The following is a 21695-nucleotide window of genomic DNA, read 5'->3' as shown; positions in this document are numbered from 1 at the left end:
AGGAAAAAGAGGCTACAATTTGCACGAGCTCACCAAAATTGGACAGTTGAAGACTGGAAAAATGTTGCCTGGTCTGATAAGTCTCGATTTCTGTTCAGATGGTAGAGTCAGAATTTGGCGTAAACAGAATGAGAACATAGATCCATCATGCCTTGTTACCACTGTGCAGGCTGGTGGTGGTGGTGTAATGGTGTGGGGGATGTTTTCTTGGCACACTTTAGGCCCCTTAGTGCCAATCCGGCATTGTTTAAATGCCACGGCCTACCTGAGCATTGTTTCTGACCATGTCCATCCCTTTATGACCACCATGTACCCATCCTCTGATGGCTACTTCCAGCAGGATAATGCACCATGTCACAAAGCTCGAATCATTTCAAAATGGTTTCTTGAACATGACAATGAGTTCACTGTACTAAAATGGCCCCCACAGTCACCAGATCTCAACCCAATAGAGCATCTTTGGGATGTGGTGGAACGGGAGCTTCGTGCCCTGGATGTGCCATCCCACAAATCTCCATCAACTGCAAGATGCTATCCTATCAATATGGGCCAACATTTCTAAAGAATGCTTGAAGCACCTTGTTGAATCAATGCCACGTAGAATTAAGGCAGTTCTGAAGGCGAAAGGGGATCAAACACAGTATTAGTATGGTGTTCCTAATAATCCTTTAGGTGAGTGTATATGTTTGTTTCCTTTGGTTCCTCTTTTCGTGATCGATATAACCCTCTAATCTTGTCATCATTGTAATATGTTCATTAGTTGGACTGTCGTGCTCGTGCTATCGAGTTGTTCATGAGAACTGTGTTTGTGTTTTTGGGATGCAAGGGATGACTTTTCCACTCTGGATTACCATAGTAACACACATTGCTTTCACTTATTGATGACATCATACCCTCGGACGGGTGGCACAACAGATTTCGCCATAGTTGTTGCCTGGGTTACATCTGTGTGGGACAGAGCTATCAAAATAGGGGCGTGTTTGTTTTGGTGATTTGAAATCAACATCGGTTACCATAAAGCACTTACCCCACCTTCCTCAAAAGCCTTTTAACATGATTTAAAAAAGAATAATGTACTGATAATCAAGTGAACCTAAGTTGCTTCAGTCCATTTAGTGTTCAACTTGAAATATTAAATGCAAAAGGTATAAAAATCTGTATTTCTCTGCATTTTTTTAAGCAAAGTTTTGATCGTGATTAAAAATTTGCATATCAGATATGATACAGCCCTTATGGGGTTAATACATGTCTTATTGTGCATGATTGTATCACATTACAGAAGTAGAATGAGTTGCACTATTACATGTTAACCATGTTCAACTCATTTTTTATGCAAAACTGGATTAAAAACATATGCTTTTCTGAGATAATAACCATATGGCACTTGCTGAATTAAACATGCTACACAGTGAGGTTATGTAAGAAAGTAGCACAATCTCATTTAAAACATTTATTGTTGTATACTGCATACAGTTATTGTTTTAAATAGTATGCAGTATACAGTATATGATGTGCAATGATCATTACACTAGCATTCCTTTCCAAACATAGACTCATTGTGAGTAGTGACACTGAATGCTAATAGTGTAGTTCAGTGCCAGCATCTGCGTAGGTATCAAAGCGACAATTACAGTATATCACTTTTTTGTTTATGCGGCATTTCACGTACCCAGAATCATCAAAATGAAGACGCAGAACAGCCCATATGGTCACACAAATGGTGGGCGTTCCTGAAAGCGTGAGAAGAAAAGGAAATTTGTCAGACCTCAAAGCTGTTCTCTAATGCATTTAGACCATCAATATTAATGCATTACATATGCCAGCACAACAAATAACATCATAAAGAGCCAGTGGCCAGTTAATACAGACGCTGCACTCCATTTCCTTCCGTATCTATGAGTGTGACATATAATCAATCACGTAACAATCAGTTTTCGCATGATGCATCGCTGTGACATACCCCAGCCGATGATGGTGTACCAGTAGAAGTAGCGTCTCTCGGGGAAGAAGGTTTCCACCAGCAGTGTGAAGAGATAGAGACCTTCGATGAAGAGCCAGAAGTAGTTTGACATCACACAGTAATGGAAGAAGACCATCACTGCCTTACACCCCACCTGAACACAGAGAAACACATTCAGATTTGCATAGAAACAAGTGGATCCCTGTTAGAAATCCATCAGACGACTCCGTTATGGCACGCTTTTCAGTGTCCTGTAACCGGAAATGTATAGCATAATCAAAACACCCTGTAAATACACAGCAAAATCTCAGACTACACTGATAACTTCATCAATTATCAAAACCGATGGTTTCAAGGTAGTCACATACTAACTATCCATGTTAAATGAAAGTAATACTGCAGCAATTCCCACAAACAACGATACGATACGATACGATACGATACGATACTACTTTATTGTCTTATTGGTCTGATATCTGGGTGAAAAGACACCACAATTACTAAAAAAATAAAACATTACATTTGCAACAATTAAATTGGCAGAAAACACATACTTTCAGTTAAAAACGAACCTAGAATTCAAAATAATAAGCATTAATAGGGACAGAAAAAATTAATTTCCTAAAGCACAAACATTAAAATAATGTTGGGAAATAATTGTATACAGCATATTCACCATTTGTGAAATGAATACATATAGAAAGCTTTAAAACTTTATTTTTGTATTATTTTTTAAGTCATCATTTTAATATTGCATACTTTTGATCTATTTGCTATTTGCAATTTACTATTTTTAATAGTAAATACAATTTTTAATAGTAAATCATTGTATACAGTACTGTATAATCAGTTTGTTCTTATCATATCAAAATTATCATATTAAATACAATTAGAAAATGTTACAAATATTTCGTAAATACAGGTTTTATTTATCAGATGCTCTCATATTTATTTTGTCCAATTTTTGTAATGTTTTTGTTGTCATCATTTTAATATTGTATAATTTTAATATGCTTGCTATTTACAATGTTTTACTATTTTTAATATACAATTTTTAATAGTAAATCATTGTATACTGTATATTCAGTTTGTGAAATTATCATATTAAATACAATTAGAAAATGTTACAAATATTTCGTAAATACAGGTTTTATTTATCAGATGCCCTCATATTTATTTTGTTAATTTTTTTAAATGTTTTTGTTGTCATAATTGTAATATTGTATCATTTTAATATGCTTTCTATTTACAATGTTTAACTATTTTTAATAGTAAATAATTTTTTATAGTAAATAATTGTATACAGTACATTCACAGTTTGTGAAATAAAAGTATTACATACAATTAGAAAATGTAAAAAAAAAAATGAAATACAGTTTTATTTATCATATGCTCTCATGTTTATTTTGTTTCATTTTTGTAATGTTTTTACATTGACTCATAATTAAGTCATACTATTAATATTGTACAATTTTGATCTGTTTACTATTTGCTATTTTCTGTTTTTCGTAGTGTGATTTTTGGCGAATTGTATTAAAACCAGCAAACATCAAAAAAATTATTAATTATAATAATACAATATGTAACTCGCAACAATAAAAATATGTATATTTTCACCTATTCTATTAATAAGTGAAATTTCAATATTTTGACCACTACTGTAGGTAGATTAGTATGAATTAGCGATTAGCTGATTATCAAAGGCTTCCTTGGGTCAAATAAGTCGGTAAAGCTGGTTTTTAGAACATAAGAGCTGATTTGTTGCTTGTTTAAAGTGCTCTACCAGGTCATGTATCTGATCAAACAAGCCCAATGATCAGCTATAAGCAACTGGATCAGTGATGCATTCTTTCGTCTGACAGATGGCATGTACCCTGTACATTTCCATTGACGATATCTAGCCCGCTATGTATCAGAACACCCTGAAGTATTTAACCATGTTCATCAATTACCCTCTGATCCAATTCAAAGCTAAGTGATGTCATTACCATGGCCTCTGATTGGCTGGGGGAAAGAGCTCAGAGCCCTCATTCAGGTGTATAATGAGAGCGTGCACGTTTTTTTAAGCTATTCATATGCTAATACAGAAATAATGGAATATTTCCAGAGCTCGCTGAACTCGGCTTCATGATAATTACAGCTGTTTGTCAGGCACAGATGGGGGAAACAGAACATGTTGCTGCAGAACGTGGGCTTGAACATAAACGGATCGAGTTATTATTAGTCTGTGGATTTCACATGCAAATGGCATCCAGGCAAACGCTAACAATTCAGTCTCATATTCATACGTCTCCGTTTGTGGGCGATGTGCTGTCAAAGTAAAGCTTATAGAGACACCGAAACCAAAATTTAAGTTTTAATTTAGCAGAAAAAATGTTGACACGGAAATAACGTTTATTTAATAAATCGATTACTTCATTAAATTGCTTTAATCATCATCACTCAAATAAATACTGGGTTGTTTATAAACAATTAAATTGCTCATAAGCAGTTTTTATATAATTATAGTTCTACTCTAGACTTTGAGCTTGGTCTGGTGATAGCCAGACAAGTTCTACTCCAATTCATAGTTGAAATGTTGTATTGACAATATTTTTGTTCTCCGTGATTAATTTAGTCCAAAACCAAAAGTGTTTGTAGCAACTCAATGTAATAACTGTGCATAATGTGAAACGGCACATAATGTAATCATCTTACATTATTATTATAATAATAAAATGTTCATAATGTAATAATATTCTCAAAATGTAATAAAAAATCTTGAGCTCATAATGTAATAACAATTTTACATTATGAGAAATATTACATATTTACCAACTCACCAAAAACACATTTTCATTATTGTAATAGATAAAAACATTTAAAAAAAATGATTACCTTAAATCCAGTCTTAAATTACCTGCGAAATGCAACAGATTTAAATATTCATGCTATTATTATTATTATTATTATTATTATTATTATTATTATTATTAATAAACAAAGCATTGGTATTCCTTTACAGTACATTTTAAAAATCTAAATCCAGTCTTAACCTGCCTACAAAATCCACCAGATTACTGATACTACTACTAGACTAGTACGACTACTACTAGTAGTAGTAATAGTAGTAGTAGTAGTTAAAAAGTGCAAAAGTTCTGATTTTATGTATTTATCTGGATTTCGATTTTTCTAAATGTACTGTGAGACAATACTAATATTTGTATGTTTTAAAAGCCATTACAATAATGAATATATGACATGCTTTGGTGAGTTTATAATGTAATACTTTTCTCATAATGTAAAAATTGTTATTACATTATGAACATTTTATTATAAAAAAAAATTACATTATGTGCAGTTATTAAATTATGAGTTGCTACAGTGTTCAATAACAGGGGTTAAGCAAAAAAGAAATTAGTCGCTGGTGATGTGCTCTCAACCTTATGTAAAATAAAAAGGCTTCATTGTGTATTAGTGAACATAATTTTAAACAGATTTGTCACAGTACTCATTAGCATTAAAAACAATGGCAGATGTGCATAACTCACAGTATGAACAAAGCAGTGGTCGCTTTCCTCCTCTGCGTACAAAACCCCATCTTTAATGAACACAGAGATGGCTCTCAGGATGAAGGACACAAACAGGTTCATGTGGATGAAGTTCCTGGTGCAGTGAAGCTTCCTGTTGACAGACGTTCAAACGAAGGATTACGCCATTATAGGAGATTGAAATTCTAATGTGTTTGGGTGGGCAGCTGAGGGTCTGTATCAATGACCGTGTAAACACTCATCAGTTGTTCTTTGAAGCCCTTTGCATCTTACCCTAATTTACATTATACATAGGTTCTCCAGATCACTCTATTTGGTTTCAGGGTACTTTAAAGCACCGCTACAAAGACGGATTTCTAAAAAACTAAATAAAACAAAGTACTTTGTGTAACTCAAAAAGCTTCTTCAATTGAATCAGGCTGAAAAAGCCTTTTAATAGGAAAACAGTATTTTTGAAATTTATGGGTACAAGAAAAATATCTGGGTGATAATACCAGAGGTGGACAGTAACTAAGTACATTTACTTGAGTACTGTACTTAAGTACACTTTTTGAGTATCTGTACTTTCCTTGAGTAGTATTTTTTTCTGGAAACTTATGACTTTTACTTCACTACATTTGAAAGACAAATATCATACTTTTTACTCCACTACATTTCTATCAAGGCCCTCGAAGTAGAAAGTCGTAGCCGTTTCGAAAAATAGTGGATGATTTGTTTTCTTCTTTAAAACGTGATTTTTTTTTTTTGCAGAAAGCCTATGAGTAATCACTCTTGTAGGATCACATGAAGTTCAATGATTTCCAAGTATTTTTTGAACACTAATCCATTGATGGCAAAATAGAAGGCGGCAGCTCCCAGACGCAGTGCGCGGAACCATAGTCATACTTAAAAGGTAAAATTCAGAAGAGCAGACGTGGATAAGTCTGAAAAAGTGCGACAACACGAAAATGCACACAGAAAGCTGCCTCTCAGATGCCAGACCACAAGTACTGAATTTTAGTCTATTGAATCTACTTATTATACTCAATTAAAACTAGACTAAAACTAAAACAATTCAGATGCCTAAAATGTTATAGTCAAAAGACTATGACTAAAACTAAATCAAAATTTTCTGTCAAAATTAACACTGGTATGAAATATGGTTGGTCAAATTATTTTTATAGATTTACCCGCCAAGTTGCCATAGCCTTGTTGATAGAGCGCTAACGCATAACGTTCGACAATGATGTTAGTTAGCATGCAAAAACGTAGTTGGGCTAATAATGTTAAATTAAGTCCTTTCAGAAATGTTTTTTTTTTACATAATCCTGTCAAATAAACACAATGTAGAAAGCTTTTTTTTCTAGTATGACTTTGATTTTGATAAGAGCTTTGTAACTTTTAAGCAAGTATTTAAAAGAGTTCAAGGTATACTAGCATGTCAGATGGAGCATTACTGGCTTAAACCACCATGATGGGACAGCGTGCATTCATACAACAATGCAACAATAATAAAAATGCGTTTACTTTTACTTTTGATACTTAAGTACTTTTTCAAAAGCAAGTACTTCTGTACTTTTACTTAAGTAAAACTCTATCTTTACAACGTTCACTTGTAATGCAGTAATATTTAACCAATAGTACTTGTACTTTTACTCAAGTAAGGGAGTTGTGTACTTTGTCCACCTCTGGATAATACACGCCAAAAAGAAAAGAAGAAATTATATTTTGCATGAAGAACATGCTGCCTGTATTTTTAAGATATTATGGTAAAAAAATATATATATATATTTGACATTCATTGTGTACTTTAAAGTTTGACCAGTATATACATGTTTTAGAAATATTGTTAACATTTAGATTTACACCGATCAGGTATAACATTGACCACCTTCCTAATATTGTGTTGGTCCCTCTTTTGCTGCCAAAACAGCCCTGACAAACATGTGATTCATCAGACCAGGCCACCTTCTTCCATTGCTCCGTGGTCCAGTTCTGATGCTCACATGCCCACTGTTGGTGCTTTCGGCGTTGGACAGGGGTCAGCATGGGCACCCTGACTGGTCTGTGGTTATGCAGCCCCATATGCAACAAACTGCGATGCTCTGTGTATTCTGACACCTTTCTATCAGAACCAGCATTAACTTCTTGAGCAATATGAGCTACAGTAGCTCGTCTGTTTGATCGGACCACACAGGCCAGCCTTCGCTCCCCACGTGCATAATGAGCCTTGGCCGCCCATGACCCTGTCGCCGGTTCACCACTGTTCCTTCCTCGGACCACTTTTGATAGATACTGACCACTGCAGACCGGGAACACCCCACAAGAGCTGCAGTTTTGGAGATGCTCTGACCCAGTCGTCTAGCCATCACAATTTGGCCCTTGTCAAACTCGCTCAAATCCTTACGCTTGCCCATTTTTCCTGCTTCTAACACATCAACTTTGAGGACAAAATGTTCCCTTGCTGCCTGATATATCCCACCCACTAACAGGTGCCGTGATGAAGAGATAATCAGTGGTCATAATGTTATGCCTAATCGGTGTATATGGACATTAAACATATTTTGCTTTAGGAAAAATAAATAAATATTTTGCTTTTGACAATAAATAAAGTAATGGATTTTAAATTATTTATTTCAATAAATAATAAATCACATGCCATTAAGTTTCTACAAAGCTGTTTTGATATCTAAATCAATTTCCTTTAATTTACACATACTGTATATGACCAGAGGTTAAAATGCGCTGAATTGTTGAAGACAATTCTGGACAAATATGGCATGTTCTCGTGAGATTCACCCTAAAAGCCCTTTGCAAGCAGGTTGGATAATTCTCCACTGAATCTTCCTCAAGTGACCAGCACAAAATTACATTCTCCAGAGAAGCAGCATATTATGAAAAGGTCAATGTTGTCTGATGACACTGACCTGAACCGGCACAGAATGACCATGGCTGTGGTCAGAGACACCAGAGACGTGCTGTAGCCCACCGTATAGAGAGCCTTCACAGACGCGTAGTACATGTCCTTGGGAAGGGAAGAGAAAAACAAAATGACATTTGTTTAGCAGCCATTTTGCAAAGGTTATTGTTTTCTTCCATTCCTTTAAGTAGAATACAGAGCATGCACAGTCCTGGAGTGACTATTTTCCACAAATTAGATGAAAAATAAAGATTAAAATTATGAAATTACCACAACTTTAAACAACGGGGGTCTCTTATAACCCTAAATAACTATACTGGTTATGACCATGATCCAAATGGTTTCTATCAATTCAGTCAGAGGAGATACTCACAGGCTTGGTTTCGTTGTAACCTATCATACAGGCATCAACATAGTGCGGAAACGGTTCGGACCAACCGAACTCCGTACAGTTTCTGCTGATCTTGCCAAGCCCTGAAAAGCAGTCAGGCAACAGCCAGAACAACCATAAATCAAATGTGTTTCCCGCTTTAAAAGTACTGGAAGCAACTGCTGCAATTTGCTGCTTTCAGCAGAACTGCGAGAACAAAAGAGTACATACATCACACCACATACATTTATATTGACTCATGATCTCACATATAGACTAATGTTCGCTGTTTCAGTCCGATGTTATGCCTGATTCAACAGTGTTGCTGTTTTTCACCATAAATAAGGACAACAACATTCAAAAGTTTGATGAGAAAATACAGTTTTGAATTGTAATAATATTTAACAATATTAATGTGTCTACAGTATTTTTTATCAAATAAATGCAGCTCTGTTGAGTATAAGAGACTTCATTTTACAGTAATATATATACCGGTGTGTGTGTGTCTATATATATATATATATATATACACACTATATATATATATATACACAGTTGTGGTCAGAGATATAGGCACCCCTGGTAAATATGATCAAAGATGGCTGTCAAAATTAAATCTGCGATGTTTATCCATTTGATATTGTATTTAAAAATGTGCAAAAATGTTGCCTTTCATTGAAGTAAAAGAATTGAGAGTGGGGGGTAAATCACATTATGAAATAATTTATTTTCTCCAAAACAGGTTGGTCGTAATTATTGGCACCTTTTTATTAAATGCTTTTTGAAACCTCCTTTTGCCAAGAGAACAGCTCTGAGTCTTCTCCTATAATACCTGATGAGTTTGGAGAACACCTGACAAGAGATCAGAGACCATTCCTCCATACAGAATCTCTCCAGAACCTTCAGATTCCCAGATCCATGTTGGTGCTTCTCCTCTTCAGTTCAGCCCACTCATTTTCTATAGGGTTCAGGTCAAGCTTCATTTTGTGTTCAGTGACACATTTGTGTGTTGATTTTGGTTTTGGGTTGTTGTCCTGATGGAAGATCCAACCACGGCACATTGTAAGATTTCTAGCAGAAGCACTCAGGTTTAGATTTTTTTATCTGTTGGTATTTGCTAGAATCCATGATAGCATGAATCTGAACAAGATGTCCAGGACCTCCAGCTAAAAAATAGGCCCACAACATTAAAGATCCAGCTGTATTTTTAACCGTGGGAATGGGGTACTTTTACCCGTTTGCCCCAAACACATCTGGTGGGGTTTCTGCCAAAAAGCTCTTTTTATAGACAAATATTAATGGGAATATACCTATATATGAGATATTTTACTCATAAAATTTTTTTAGGGGTGCCAATAATGATGGCCAACATGTTTTGGAGAAAATAATTTATTTCATAATGTGATTTACCCCCGACTTTCAAATCTTTTTCTTCAATGAAAGGTTAGGTTTTTGCACATTTTTTTAAATAAAAGATCAAAAGGATAAACATTGCAGACTTATTTTTACATATTTACCAGGGGTGCCAATAATTCTGACCACAACTATATGTGTGTATATATATATATATGGTAACACTTTACAATAAGGTTGTATTAGTTAACATTAGTTAATGCATTAGTTAACACAAAATAACCATGAACAACACCTCTGTTCAGCATTAGTTCATCTTTGTTAGCGTGTTAATAAAAATCCAGCTGTTCATGGTTTGTTTGTTCATGTTAGTTCACGGTGCTTTAACTAATGTTAACAAGATTTTAATAATGCATTAGTAAATGTTGAAATTAACATTAACAACGATTAATAAATTCTTTATTAGTGCAGTTTATTATTAGTTCATGTTAACTAATGTAGTTTACTATTGCTAACTAATGAACCTTATTGTAAACTGTTACCATATATATATATATATATATATATATATAATCAGAAACCAAACAAACACAGGAAGGAAAAAAAAGACAAAAAAGTCACAATCAGAACATTACTGTACATTTCTGCAAAGTTGTTTTGCCATCTAAATCAATAGTTTAGTATTATTAAGTATGACAATCTATCGGTAGGAAAAATACAGTTCAATCAAATTATTAATCTATACAATGCTATAGCAAAGGACCAAGGTTCCAAAATCCTTCAGTAACATTTTACAATAAGGTTCCATAAGTTAACATGAGTTAATGCATTAACTAACAATAAGCAAAACATCTGTTGGAGTATTTATTCATCTTCTTGCAGTATTTATTCAATACTTTGTACTTGTAAGAATGGGTTTTCGAATACATACGAAGCAACAATATATATAAAAAAAAATGTCATCATGTATAAATGTCTCTCACCCTCCTCTGGACTCATGAAATCAAAGAGCTCCGGACAGCTGACCTCCACGACCTCACCGACCTCGGCTGGCTGCCAGCAGGTCAGATTGTCCCACTCCCACGGACACTCTGAAAACAACACAACAATTATCACATTAGCAGCACACCTTCCATCTGACAGGAGCTAGTTCTTTTCGATGTGTTGGGACTGTTTTCACCAGAGATTTGAGGCCTCTTTGAAAAAAGTTTGGCATAAATCTCATTACAATGTTTGCAACAGTATTACTGTACCATGTATTGTTTTCGACATGAACCATGGTATTATCTGAACGACCCTAGAGTACCATGAAAATAGCATGGTAATATATATATGCACTATAATAATAATTCAAAAGCAAATTGAAAACACTTTACAATAAGGTCTCATTTGTTAATATTCATCAATGTACTAACTAACACGAACTAACAGTTTACAACAGATGTTTTACAACATTTATTAATCTCTGTCAATGTTAGTTAAAAAAATACAATTGTTCATTGTTTGTACATGTTAGTTCACACTGCATTAACTAATGTTAACAAATTATACCTTATTATAATTCAATACCGGTAACAGTTTCCAGTAAAGTTTCATTCATTGTGGTAATGCCTATCGCGATAATACCTGTACCACAACAGAACTTTTGTCATAGAGCAGCACTGAAAACAACCTCTTTTGCATATAAAACAAAGTCTTCCTGAAAACACCAATGCCAAATTACATCTGGACTCCTGACATTATAACAGATGTCTCTGTTTCAGTCTAAATTATACTGAAGCCTTTCTAAGATTAGCCCTTGACGGGACGCCAAGGTGAAAGTGAATGTGACCAGCAGGGGGCATCAGCGCGGGTTCCTGTGACTCACCGCCTGCCTGAGGACATGAACATGATCAATATGTGATATGGATCCAAATCCATCACATTCAGAACTGCATTTGACTCCTCGTTTCCCTCAGCTCATTACAGAAATGATTCTAGAATTAATTACAGAAATGCCTCTCACTCATTCTGGTGGCAACAAGCGGATGCAGTCCAAGCAAAAGATGAACGAAAGAACATGGAGATTCTTGAAGCTGTCAGAACATCAACAACAGCTTTTGACATGAAACGTGGCAGATTTAGATTTGAATGTGTCCATTGACATAGAAGCACTGTTTTCAATGACAGATCTTATGATTTATTCATTTATTCTATTGCAAACGGTTTCATTCTATTGTTTAATGGAAGAAAATTTAAGAATGAAACACTGTATTTCAACTGATTTTCAACCGTAGGAATGAAAACAAACATCTCCAGAGTTTCAGAAGAGATCTTTACGTCTCAAACTCAGATCTTAAACTAAAGGCAGTGATCTGAACACTATAAATACTAAATACAAATTAATTAATTAATAAAAACAAGTCTCAAAATGAAGACTACTAATACAAACTAAATTAAATGAATGACTAAAGGAATAACATTCAAAATATATAAATAAATTCTATTGCCACTAAATACAAACTAAATAACAAACAAACAAATAACTAATTAATACATAAATAACTAATAAATAACGCGCACGCACGCACACACAAACACACACACACACACACACACACACACACACACACACACACACACACACACACACACACACACACACACACACACACACACACACACACACACACACACACACACACACACACACACTTTCATAGTCATAATGCCTTTTATACTGTACAAACTGCCAACCCAAAACAAACCATACCCAAATTTGTTCTTCTTCTTCTTCTTATTTTTTTTTTTTAACATTTTTAAAAAACATCACTTAAGCCGCTTTCTTCATGGAGATCAAAAAAATGTCCCCACAAGGATAAGGATTTAGGATATTAAACACAGATACACACCTATTATCAGCACATACACACTTACATACACACATACACACACGCATACATACATACATACATACACAGACACATAAATACATACACACATAGATACATACATGCATACATACACACATAAATACATACATACACACACACATGCATACATACACACTTACATACATACACACACATACATACACACATACATACATACACACATAAATACATACACACATACATACATACATACACACATAAATAAATACACATACATACATACACAAATAAATACATACATTACATACACACGCATACATACACACGCACACATACACACACATGCATACATACACACTTACATACATACACACTTAAATACATACATACACACATAAATACATACACACATACATACATACATACACACGCATACATACACACTTACATACATACACACACGCATACATACACACTTACATACATACACACATACATACATACATACACACGCATACCTACACACTTACATACATACACACTTAAATACATACATACACACTTACATACATACACACTTAAATACATACATACACACTTACATACATACATACACCCACGCATACATACACACTTACATACATACACACTTTAATACATACATACACACTTAAATACATACATACACACTTACATACATACACACTTAAATACATACATACACACTTACATACATACATACACCCACGCATACATACACACTTACATACATACACACTTTAATACATACATACACACTTACATACATACACACTTTAATACATACATACACCCACGCATACATACACACTTACATACATACACACTTAAATACATACATACACACTTACATACATACATACACCCACGCATACATACACACTTACATACATACACACTTTAATACATACATACACACTTACATACATACATACATACACCCACACATACATACACACTTACATACATACACACTTTAATACATACATACACACTTACATACATACATACACCCACACATACATACACACATACATACATACACACTTAAAAACATACATACACACTTACATTCATACACACTTACATACATACACACTTAAATACATACATACATACATGCATACATACATACACACTTTCATACATACATACATGCATACATACACACTTTCATACATACATACATAAAAATACTATCCAGATTAATTTTACATTTACTCTAACTCAAAAATGCGTTGCATTTGAATCATAACTGAAGCAACATTTAAGCAATTTTCATCTGGGATCTCTCCATGGAAAAATAAGTTCTCTACAGCTCCTTTCACAGAACTGATCAGTGAACACTCATATTAACGTAATTCATGAACATGCAGTCAGATGTTTTTCTAACTCGAATGAAAAAAGAACAATACATAACGCCATCGGGAATGAAGTCATAGTTACTTTGGCCAAGAGCCTGATTAACTAAACGCTGTACATTTAGTTTGATTAGAGTCTCTAGAACGGCATTCAGTTTCTCAGAAAACAGCCTGTTTGTTCTTTCTATATGCGAGGGACTATGCAAAGTGAAAGTGGAGAGCACTAGGTTTCGTCCATCGGGTGGCACATGTTCTTTCTCATAGATCTCAAAGCAGTCTGGACATAAAGCCAATTACGTGAAAGGCCAAACGAGAGCTCTCTAAATCAGCAGGAGAGAGCAAGAGAGAGAAGGAAGAATAGCGAACTAACCAGACACAGATAAAAGTGCTCATATTGATACGGAATATTGACTGTCTGAATCATTTCTACTGAAAACTCTCTAAAGATGAACACATATGCTCAGATCAGAGACTGACTCACTGCTGTAAAGGTCAATGCAAAGATCGTCATCAGATTTATTGGTGAGATTTTGCCGATTGGACTCGAAGACTAATTCAAGTGTGACGTCATTGATGAGTCATGAGCCCAAAGATCATACGGCTCTTTTAGCATAAGCGTCATTAGAGCTTCATTCATACTAAAGAACATGAAACAAAGCAACACAAATATAGAATAAGCTGTTAGAATTTTTGCAAAATAGCATGCAAAGAAGCATTAAGTATGCAATGACGAAGCAGTATATAATTGAAATCAATCTTTTAAAAATCTTGTCTGGCTATCACCAGACCAAGCTCAATCTTTTAAGACTGAACATTGGTCTGGGGAGTCTGCTCTGTATTTTCTACTGCACAAGAGGCGTGACAAACGAGCATAAATTAAATTACTCTGTATGCAATTGGATAGTCCTTCAACCAATCAGACCACAAGAGACGTGATTAGTGGGCTAGTTCAAATGACTCTCTGTACTAGAGCTGTAACGATTTGACCAAAAATAAAAATCTCGATTACGATTAATGAACTATTATTTTGCTCTTTTTTTCTTTTTCGCTTTCTCTTTTTTGCCCTCATAGTTCACTGATAAGGTCAGTACTGTAAATATTTTCTACTGTTAAATGTGGGATATTTTTTTTCTAATGAAAAAGTGCATTTCTTTGTGATTTTAAAATACTTGAAGGAAACGGTTCACATTCAGCAGTTATTGTCTATGGGGCAGATTTCTGATTGCTGTACATCAGATACAGCTATATTAGCACAGTAGGCCTATATAAGATTTATTTGAATGCATTAATGAGAGAGTTATTGTGTGTGTGAATTACCGTCTCTATTAATTATGAAGCTGTGGTTTGTACTTACTTCAAAGGTATGAAAATCTATGCTATAACGGTTGAGTTTCTAAGCTACTTTAGTGATAAATCACAGGGCAGCGTTGACAATGAGTTTCTGCGCTCATCTCTGCGCGCGATCTTCACGAGCTACTGTCTGTGAGTGTTCGTGTGTCACAATATATCATAATACACATCTGATGGACTTAAATCGCTTCAATGTTCAAATTGGCAGGCCTTAAAACACATAGAATTCACAAAGCTTTGTGAGGACGCAAGTGAACGTGATCTGGCTTCAGGGTGCGCGCATTGTCAGAGACACAACACGGCTCTCCGTGTCACAGAAAAAAGCTCATGAGCCTTGAACGGAAACATTTTCCATAACGTTGTTCTTGAATAGTGCACAATCGCTTTAATGTTCAAACTGGCAAGCCTTTAAACTCATTTAATTGACAAACTTCATAAGGACGCAAGTGAAAATGATCTGGCTTTGGGGCTTGTGCGCGCTGTATCTGTGTGTGTATCAGCGCATATAAGAACGGCGATTAACTTGCATGTGTAAAACATGCAATTACCATAGTAATTCTGAGCATCTATAAACAAAGATAACTGCTCCTAAGTCCTGCATCTTTCCGTGTGCCTGCAAACTGCACTTGATGTGACTGACGGGGCGGAGTCACATGACTTAAACCGAAATAACCGACATGGGAAAATTACGTCGGTTAGAGGTTCTAAATTTCGGTTTTGATTAGTTTTCGATTAATCGTCCAGCCCTACTCTGTACGCAATTGGATAGTCCTTCAACCAATCAGACCAACGATCCATTGCTTCTATATTGTGTTAAACCCGCCAATAGCGCGCCAGGTGGATAAGCCGGTTTGTGATTGGTCCCCGCAAAATTGTAACAGAAGCAGGATAGAAATATAGAAAACAGGTTTCCAGCCTGAGCTCCAGGACAAAATCAAATCAGGCTGTGTTTACCCAGTCTATTAAAATTCACTGTGGATAATTGAAATACAGCTAAAATTAAAAAATATATATATATGTACTAGATTAAAAACTTAAATAAAAGGAAAAATTGGAAATGATGCCTTTGCAACTAACTAAAATAAATAAGTTGAAGTTAAAGTCCTAAAATCACTAAAACTGACATTAAAATAAATGTAAGATATATCAAAATATTTTAAAGAAACAAAAACTAATGAAAATGACTAAAGTGACAACTGGAAATATTAAAAAAAGCTAATTCAAAATATTAATAAATTCTATAAAATAAAAGTACAATAGTATATAAATAATACTAAAATGACACTTTCACATGAGCTCATTATGCATTCATTAAATTCAACAAGTGTTAAGTATCATCTTTAAAATTTGATATGTATTAAGATCTTAAAAATAAATATATTTCTCAATGTTAAGTGGTCTCTAATATGTATTACATTGGCTTTGTTAGTTTTTGTTCATGTTATTTCAGTGCATTCGATAATCACATTTTAATCTAAAATATGTATTAGTAAATGATGAAGATTAAATGCTGTAGAAATTGTTAGTTCCATTAGTAATAATTTGTTGTATATTTTATTTTATTTCAAGTAACAAAAATTTTTTTTATAAGTTATAAAGATTCAACTAATTTTTTAAGCCGATTTAATGTAATTTAATGTATTTAAGTTGATTGTACTTAAAAATTGAAGGCAGTGTACAATCAAATGATGAATCAAGATTACAAAATTAAAAAATACAGTTAATACGGCTTCCTTTTTAATTTGTCAATCGCAAAATGGATACTTATTTGTAGTAGTGTTGTCTTGCTTACGCTCATGGTCCAAATGACACCATCGCTCTCGCTCACTATCTCTTTTGTGTTCTCTCTCTGTCGCATTTTCTCTCTCTCACACACTTGATTTTTCTGTCTGCATCTGTCAATCTCCTTCTCTCCCCCCTCTTGCAAACGTGGCTGTTTTATTTCCGGCTGAATGATTTTCTGTCTGCGCCTGCTGTGCTTTAAGGAACAGGAGAGGACGAGGATCAATGAAGCAGATGTAAACAGGCTACGCACAGAGGTCATTCCTCCAAAATACTCTGGACCATTTCAGAAACGCAGACACGTGGCCCCTAAAAGCATTCGGACACTGAAGTCACGCGTAAAAATGTCACTGCATTACATGCACCAAATATCAAACCAAGGAGAATTTACTCTAAAGAAAGATTACATAGGCACACATTTCAAACTAAATATTTCACAAAAGATGTTTGAATGGATCAAATGCATTTAAAGGTGTAAACTGCAGGTCTCTGTACTCAGATTGAGTTCACTTAAACCATGCCAGTCAGCGCAGCGGTAAGTGATCATGAGTATTTTGCAGCTCCAGCATCATTCTTCCCCAGCAAGAGCTTTCAATTTAACAAGGCCTTCAATTACTTGCGTTTTAATGGTTTTCACATATCTTGAAACTGACGCCTAATTCTCAGCTGGTAAACATGTTGCTCTTCGTTGCGGTTGAGGGCACTATTGTCGTCTAATTAGCTTAAACGCCCCCAGAGGATGCTGATTGGACGGCTAAAATTTGCCAAGGATTTAATGGGTTTGAAGTGAGACTGAAAAAGGAGATGTGTCTGAACACACGAAGCCAAACATTTGACCTCCTTTTACATCAAATTTATTGAAATTGCTAGTCTCTTTTGCACTTCACAGTGCATTTTCAATTTAAAACTGTTGGGGAAAACTTTGGTAACACTTTAACACTAGAAGTCCCAGGGAGCAGCCATTTGGCTTTTCTACCTATAAAACCCGCAGGACAGCCGATGGGCTGGAAGGCTTTAGGCTAATATCCTTAATCAGCTGTGAACAGTTGCTTTTGTTATGTAAACGATGTGGGGCCATGCTGAGCCACTTCAAGGAAACTTGTGTTTCACTTTGCCATCTTAGGGAGAAATCAACACACGTTTTTTTTTTCCTTTGTTGCTGAGATTTATTGATAAAAACAGTACAAAATAAAATAAAAAAGAAACCAACCATTTGTACACATTTTTACAAATAATATTAAAAAGTGAGTGAGTACATTCCAGCAATCACTCACAATCCTGGCACTGCCATGGTATCTCCCGTCTGCATTTACCACATGTGTATCTGTAGCAGTGAACACATCGCACAGTGGCATGATTGTTCTTGCATTGGTGTTTGGTGTTCCGGCTAAGAAGTTTATGCGCAAGTGACAGCGATGTGAAGAAATTGTCCGTGGTAACATTTCTGCCCTTGTCTAGGAATGGTTCCATCAGCCTCATCACTACATTTTCAGACAGTCTCTCTCCACTGGGACGACTAGGGTCCTTTCCAAGATATGGGAGGACATTACAAATGTACTTGGATTTTAGGTCGCAAGCCACCCAAAACTTGATCCCAAACTTGTCAGGTTTAGTTGCAATATACTGCAGGAAACAGCAGCGAGTCTTTGATGGGAAAAGCTGTTCATCAACGGTGAAATGTAGACCAGGGTTGTAGGACGTGATGCAATTGGTGACAAATGATCCCCACACACTGGAAATTGCAGCAAACTTATCAGTCTTTGCTCGATCACTCCGGGTGGACCTGTCATCAAAGCGTAGGTGTCGCATGATGTCTTGGAAGCGGTTTCGCGGCATTGTTCCAATGATATGTGGGTTTCCCAGGTTTGCTGACCAGCAGTCACGTAGTGATGGAACCTTGGTAAGCCCCCGGAAGATGACAATTGCAATAAATGCCATTAGTTCAGGGAGGGCCATGAACCAATGAACATGCTCCGTTTCCTGTGCATGTTGAATAGTCCATTCTTGAATGCTATGAAGCATGTCAAGAGTGATGAAACACAGGAAGCTCTGAAGGCGACTCGAGATACTTTTCCTGGCCTTAGCCGTTGGCTCTCCATCTGCAGCGTACGCTTTGATTGGGGTGAAAGGGAGACGCGTCCCCACCTGTTCTTCACGCCACACTGTGCCATCTTTCGCTGTCTCTGTCAGGTCAGTCCCCAAACGGGCTCTCTTTTTTTGGTTGAGGAGCAGTCTCCTCATCTGCAGTGTGAACAAATTCAAATTGTGACCAATGGAAAAGTCAAATGATATCACAAATGCATGTATAGATACTAATAATAATTCCAGTATCTCCTTCTCTGTATCGGAATAATGTCTGAAATATCTTCCTAAATAAAAAGATACAACTAAAGCAAAGAAACAACTAATAATGTTTTGCACTTCAGATGGCAGTGAATGTCTGCTAAGTAGTACAAACAAAAAAGTGAGAGTAAATATTTATGTCACTCCACTCTGCTTTTTTTGTGTTTTTCTCTAACTGGTTTGAAATGAAATAGGAAATAATATGAAATGAAACTTAACCTGAAGACAGATCAGACAGCTCTGAGTCCGAATCCGGCTGAAGTTCTATGTCTTCTCCATCTGAGTCACAAGGGTTTACTTCACTCAGGATAATTTCCAAGGCCTGCCGAGTGGTGAGTCTTGTTAGCAGCCCTCCCTCCCCCACACATACAAACAAGCCACCAGCAACCATTCACACACACACCCCCAACCCCCCTGCAGATTGCTCAGGTAATGACCACATTTACACATGAATTGATGCTAATGATAGCCAAAAGACTAGCCAGTTAGCTTCCACTTGGCTAAAGGAGGGGTAAAAATCTCCGGGACTTCTAGTGTTAAAGCCATTAAAGGGGTGGTTCCGTGGTTTTTTTCTAGGATTGGTTGTGTTTATGGGGCACAGTATAACATGTCTTAATACTTCTTTTTTTTTTAAAAACGCTTTTCTTATATTTTACCTTTATTCCACACCGCTGTCTCCACTGTCCTTTGAACGGCTCGTTTACTTCCTGCTTCTGTGAAGCCCATCCCTCCGAAAAACGCAATGGTCTTAGATTGGTTAGATGGCCAAATGTAGTTTGTAGTTCTGCAACAGCTCTCTCTCTTTCATAATGACTGCGACGTGGCCTCGCCCACTTTGTTGTGTGTTCGTGGGGGCATTGTTTATGTTAATAGCAAGGGTTTATGATGTCACCAACCCAGGAAGAAGCTTGTTGTAGTCCAAACCGGACGTTTTTGTAGGCAATAAACTGCCATAACTTTAAAAGACAATATCTCAGTTTGCATTGAACTTTCAGTGCTGTGACTTTGCAGATACTGTTTATGCTCAAGCAGGAACATTACCCACTAACTAAAGTTAAAAAAGTGAAATCGCATGCAACCACCCCTTTAAAACGTACAACTTTTTTTATAAAGCCAGTTTAATGTAAATTAAGTTGAAATGACTTATGCATCTAAGTTGATTGTACTTAAAAATGTAAAGGGATGGTTCACCCTGAAATGAAAAAAAAAGCCATACTCACCCTGCTGTTGTTCCAATGCCCTATGTCATTCATCTTTTTCGGACCTCAAAAGCAGACATTTTAAAAATAGTCCTGCGCAGGCTCCTCCATATAATGGCAGTGAATAGCTAAAACTTTACAAAAATTATACAAAATTATCACACAATGATACAGTGAGACGCGTGCCATATATGGAAAGTGTTCAGGAGGCATAATATAAGGTTTTGCGAGAAAGAAACCGTATTATTCAGTCAAAATAGCATGTCCTGTGAGTGCGTGCAAGCCATCAGCCGCCCCTCACGCAATGTTGTCATGACAACCAGTACACAACATTCACTTCAGGAGGTTTTATTATTAGTGTCATTTCTTATCATATACATTATAGAAAAGACAAGAGTCGTGTTGTTTCTATTGAGCCTGATTTGTCAAAATGGTGCATGTGTGAGCTTATCACAGGAACGCGCACAGAGTAACGGCTGAGCAATATATTTCAAATATTCGGGGGGGACTTGTTTATTTTCATTTCAGGGTGAACTATCCCTTTAAAGCAGTCATTATGCAGCGCTCTGTTAGGATGACAAAAAGGTTTAAAAGTTACATTTTAGTCTGGTTTGCCTCAGTGGTCTAACAGAGTCT

At 35.8% G+C, this 21695-nt stretch overlaps 2 protein-coding genes across 2 annotated transcripts in view; both read right to left on the bottom strand.

Annotated features, from left to right (window-relative positions):
* adcyap1r1a (adenylate cyclase activating polypeptide 1a (pituitary) receptor type I) overlaps positions 1–21695 on the bottom strand; it is a 59263-nt gene that overhangs the window by 16881 nt on the left and 20687 nt on the right. Inside the window, exons 4-9 of the mRNA XM_079820614.1 lie at positions 11096–11203; positions 8763–8863; positions 8397–8494; positions 5491–5623; positions 1961–2114; positions 1670–1730 (exon numbers count right to left, since the gene is read on the bottom strand). Of these exons, the coding sequence (XP_079676740.1) occupies positions 1670–1730; positions 1961–2114; positions 5491–5623; positions 8397–8494; positions 8763–8863; positions 11096–11203 (655 nt within the window). The remainder of the gene's footprint in view (positions 1–1669; positions 1731–1960; positions 2115–5490; positions 5624–8396; positions 8495–8762; positions 8864–11095; positions 11204–21695) is intronic.
* LOC307128680 (piggyBac transposable element-derived protein 4-like) lies at positions 18676–20170 on the bottom strand. The gene is made up of 2 exons (XM_079820623.1): positions 20080–20170; positions 18676–19758 (listed from the first exon to the last, which is right to left on the bottom strand). Exon 2 carries the CDS (start codon positions 19756–19758, stop codon positions 18784–18786), a length of 975 nt encoding a protein of 324 aa, XP_079676749.1. The 5' UTR covers positions 20080–20170; the 3' UTR covers positions 18676–18783.

This window comes from Gobio gobio, assembly GCF_949357685.1.
Source record: "Gobio gobio genome assembly, chromosome: 6".
Classification (NCBI taxonomy): Eukaryota; Metazoa; Chordata; class Actinopteri; order Cypriniformes; family Gobionidae; genus Gobio; species Gobio gobio.
The sequence above is the reverse complement of the archived record's forward strand: the minus strand, read 5'-3'. Positions and strand labels throughout refer to the sequence as shown.

Coding starts and splice junctions, on each gene's coding strand:
- LOC307128680 (XM_079820623.1), bottom strand. CDS start 19,758: ATGAGGAGACTGCTCCTCAACCAAAAAAAGAGAGCCCGTTTGGGGACT.